This window comes from Chanos chanos, chromosome 13 (assembly GCF_902362185.1).
Source record: "Chanos chanos chromosome 13, fChaCha1.1, whole genome shotgun sequence".
NCBI classification, from domain to species: domain Eukaryota; kingdom Metazoa; phylum Chordata; class Actinopteri; order Gonorynchiformes; family Chanidae; genus Chanos; species Chanos chanos.
In genome coordinates, this window is record NC_044507.1 from 217,501 (window position 1) to 222,500 (window position 5,000).

Below are 5,000 nucleotides of genomic sequence, written 5' to 3' on the forward strand. Positions count from 1 at the left end.
GTGTGTGTGTGTAGTGTGTGTAGTGTGTGTGTGTGTGTGTGTGTGTGTAGTGTGTGTGTGTGTGTGTGCGCGTAGGTGTGTGTATGTGTGTGTGTGTGCGCGTAGGTGTGTGTGTGTGTGTGTGTGTGTGTGTGTGTGCGCGTAGGTGTGTGTGTGTGTGTGTGTGTGTGTGTGTGCGCGTAGGTGTGTGTGTGTGTGTGTGTGTGTGTGTGCGCGTAGGTGTGTGTGTGTGTGTGTGTGTGTGTGTGTGTGTGTGCGCGTAGGTGTGTGTGTGTGTGTGTGTGTGTGTGTGTGTGTGCGCGTAGGTGTGTGTGTATACCTAGGCACGTTGGTGTCCACCGTGAGGAAGCCATACAGGAAGACCAGCACTCCCAGAACAGAAGCAGGGATCAGGAGCTGAGTGTAAACCCCCAACCAGGCAAAGTACAGACCTATCTGTTCGCCGAAATATCTCCTACACACAGACAGGACACACATAGTACATTCAGTCAGTGTGCACACACACACACACACACACACACACATACTCACACACACTCAGTACTGGGAGAGTGTGTTAATGTGAGTGTATTGATCAATACTGGAGACTGTCAGTACCTGATGAGATCCACTGGCTGGTATTTGAAGAAAACTCCATAATTGGCCCACTCTTCATGTAAAAGCTGAAGAGGAGATATGACTTTAATAATAAGTAAATAAATAAAACAAAATAAAAAATAAGTAAATAAGTGAAAACGTAGATCAGTGAAAAGAAACATTCTTTAACAGTATCCAGTCCAAAACATCACCCTCCTACTGGACATGGAAGACTGGTGAGTTTTGGGAATGTTCTGGTCACTTCTAACACAGTGACTATGACCAATTAAAATACATGTTCATACACAAACACACGCACACACGTATGCACGCGCACAACCTCACACACACACTCACACATGGAGACACACACACGCACGCACGCACACGTGCACACACACACACACACTCACATGCAGGCACGCACACACGCACACATGCACACACACACACACTCACACACACACACACTCACACACCCTTCTTAGTAACTAGTGTGAATAATCTGCTTATAGTAGTTTTAATCAATCACTGGTTGTCCTATTCTCCATCATGTGCTCTAGATCTGACCAATCACAGTGAAGTATTTGGGATCACCTGTCGGTCATTGCGCTGCTCTTTATTATCCGAGCTGTTAAAGTCACCCTAAAAAACAACAAACACAAAACACAACATAAACAAAACGAAATTATGTTTCTTAGCCAGTGAAACAATACTAAGTTCAGAGAAAATCTGCACAACTTTCAAAATCATTTAATATATACACAATATTCACACAATATTTTTACAGCAATTATATAGCATTTACACAACATTTATAGATGTCTGCTCTGTGTGGTCTCTTCCTATTTTTATCACTTATTAATATCAAAGCTCTAGCAAATATTTATGAAACTAAAAAGTAGGTTACTACACTGATTTATTAATAAATATACTACTCATTATATAGACCATGAAAACACATATAGCCCATGAAGACACAGTATACATATAGACCATGAAGACACAGTATACATATAGACCGTGTTCCAAACTTACATCATGGAGTGGGAAGGCAGAGTCATAAACTCCCTTTGCTAGTAATGACGCAATGCCTGGAACCCACAAATTAACATGGATGAAAACGAACAGAAATGAACAACTTAATGCAATCAGTGAAGTATTGTCCCTCAGGTTTTTAACTCTCACTAAAGAGGGAACGTTATACACAAGCCACGGATCACATCATTCAGAGTTTAAGTTTAGAATTCACAATTTCAGCGCATAAACACAGGGTAAGAAAATTATTCATTGCAATTTTTTATTTGCTTTGTGTCTGAATGAGTCTGTGCATTGCTAAGCTCTCACTGAAACATACCCATAGTCTGGCATGTCTGTGTGCAAGCCGTACGCCGGAGAATCTCACACACCTGGAAGGAAACACACACACACAAGCAAATACACACACAGACACACACACGCAAGCAAATACACACACAGACACACACACACAAGCAAATACACACACAGACACACACACACAAGCAAATACACACACAGACACACACACGCAAGAAAATACACACACAGACACACACACGCAAGCAAATACACACACAGACACAGACATGCAAGAAAATACACACAGACACACATGCAAGCAAATACACACACAGACACACACACGCAAGAAAATACACACAGACAGACACACACACGCAAGAAAATACACACAGACAGACACACACACGCAAGAAAATACACACACAGACACACACACGCAAGCAAATACACACAAACGCAAGCAAATACACACACAGACACACACACACAAGAAAATACACACACAGACACACACACGCAAGAAAATACACACACAGATACACACACGCAAGAAAATACACACACAGACACACACAAGCAAGCAAATACACACAGACACACACACACGCAAGAAAATACACACACAGACACACACACGCAAGCAAATACACACACAGACACACACACGCAAGAAAATACACACACAGACACACACACGCAAGCAAATACACACACACGCAAGCAAATACACACACAGACACACACACGCAAGCAAATACACACACAGACACACACACGCAAGAAAATACACACACAGATACACACACGCAAGAAAATACACACACAGACACACACACACAAGCAAATACACACAGACACACACACACGCAAGAAAATACACACACAGACACACACACGCAAGCAAATACACACACAGACACAGACATGCAAGAAAATACACAAACAGACACACACGCAAGCAAATACACACACAGACACACACACGCAAGAAAATACACACACAGACACACACACGCAAGCAAATACACACACACGCAAGCAAATACACACACAGACACACACACGCAAGCAAATACACACACAGACACACACACGCAAGAAAATACACACACAGACACACACACGCAAGCAAATACACACACAGACACAGACATGCAAGAAAATACACACACAGACACACACACGCAAGCAAATACACACACAGACACACACACGCAAGAAAATACACACACAGACACACACACGCAAGCAAATACACACACAGACACACACACACGCAAGAAAATACACACACACGTAGACAAATACACACACAGACACACACACGCAAGAAAATACACACACACGCAAGAAAATACACAAAATGTTAAGGCGCAGGACACAACGGCTTACATCTGTGATGTGTGGTTATTTGTGAATAAACAGATGCACACATGCTGGTGTTAAAATCACTCACAATTCTGCCTCGTGTTGCACTGTCAAACAGGTTGCTCCTCGACTTAATATCAAACCTAAAACAAGCATATCAACGTGTCAGGGTGTGACTCAGTTGTGCATATAAGTGTCTGTGTTTGTGTGTGTGAGTTTATATGTGTGTTTGTGTGTGTGTGTGTGTACTTGTACAGCTATCCTTGTAAGGACTAGTTTGATTTAGACCTTCTGAGTGAGGACATTTTGGGAAAGTGAGGACATTTTGACCTCATTTCTCATTTCTTCAAAGGGCTGTTTGCGAGTTAAGACTTGGTTTTAGGGTTCAGGTTAGAATTAGGTTTAGGTTAGGCTTAGGGTAAGGATTGGGTTTAGGTATTTAGTTGTGATGGTTGAGGTTAGGGTAAGGGACTAGGGAATGTATTACGCAAATGTGTGTCCTCACAAAGATGGAAGTACAAGTGTGAGTGTGTGGGCGTATGTGTGTGTGTGTGTGTGTGTGTGTGTGCGCGCGCGCATATGTGTGTGTGTGTACTCACAGATGAAGTTTGTCCCTGTTGAATGGCTGAGAGAGGATTCTGCTGTGTGTGTGTGTGTGTGTGTGCGTATGTGTGTGTGCCCATATATGTATGTGTGTGTGTGTGTGTGCGCGTATGTGTGTGTGTGTATGTGCGTATGTGTGTGTGTGTGTGTGTGTGTGTGTGTGTGCGCGTATGTGTGTGTGTGTGCGTGCGCGCGTATGTGTGTGTGTGTGTGTGTGTACTCACACATGAAGTTTGTCCCTGCTGAACGGCTGAGAGAGGACTCTGGTGTGTGTATGTGTGTGTGTGTGTGTGTGTGTGTGTGTACTCACAGATGAAGTTTGTCCCTGCTGAACGGCTGAGAGAGGACTCTGGTGTGTGTATGTGTGTGTGTGTGTGTACTCACAGATGAAGTTTGTCCCTGCTGAACGGCTGAGAGAGGACTCTGGTGTGTGTGTGTGTGGGGGGGACTCCAGGCTGAAATGGCTGATTGAGTTTTTCCCAGAATGAACCTATCGCCCCGGCAACACCTGTCTTCTGCTTCAGCTCATAGCTCTGCCACAGACCAGAACAATATTCACTGTCACCCCGTGTCCATTCTCCACCTGAAGACCAGTAATCTCTGTCTATACAATATCCTTCTCCACATAATAATATATCTATATAAAATAATCAACAGATAATATTTATGCTTGATTTATAATTATTCTCAAAAAAACATCCCACTGAAACACTCTTTACAGTGAGCAAATCTGATAGTGTTGATTTTTGTGGTGTCAAACTTCCTGGGGTTGGAAAGGGCCCCTGAAGTTTCAGACACATCATACATATATTAACACATTCGTTCTTACAGCCTTATAACTGCACCTGCATTTGCTGTGAGCCAGAGGACTGACTCCTCATCCTTAGTCCGGGCTCCTCTACATATTCATCTGGTACACACTGACTTCTGCTACTGCTTTATCCAGTCTCCATGGTCTCTGGTGCATTACTGACAATGTCTATGGTCTCTGGTACATTACTGACAATGTCTGTGGTCTCTGGTACATTACTGACAATGTCTGTGGTCTCTGGTACATTACTGACAATGTCTGTGGTCTCTGGTACATTACTGACAATGTCTATGGTCTCTGGTACATTACTGACAATGTC

The 5,000-nt window shown here is 43.2% G+C and overlaps 1 protein-coding gene across 1 annotated transcript in view; it reads right to left on the reverse strand.

Moving 5' to 3' along the window:
• Nucleotides 1-5,000, reverse strand: part of ano2a (anoctamin 2a) — a 54,113-nt gene that overhangs the window by 36,737 nt on the left and 12,376 nt on the right. Inside the window, exons 5-11 of the mRNA XM_030790422.1 lie at nt 4,255-4,403; nt 3,356-3,410; nt 1,934-1,985; nt 1,615-1,670; nt 1,174-1,221; nt 598-662; nt 320-454 (exon numbers count right to left, since the gene is read on the reverse strand). Coding sequence (XP_030646282.1) covers nt 320-454; nt 598-662; nt 1,174-1,221; nt 1,615-1,670; nt 1,934-1,985; nt 3,356-3,410; nt 4,255-4,403 — 560 coding nt within the window. The remainder of the gene's footprint in view (nt 1-319; nt 455-597; nt 663-1,173; nt 1,222-1,614; nt 1,671-1,933; nt 1,986-3,355; nt 3,411-4,254; nt 4,404-5,000) is intronic.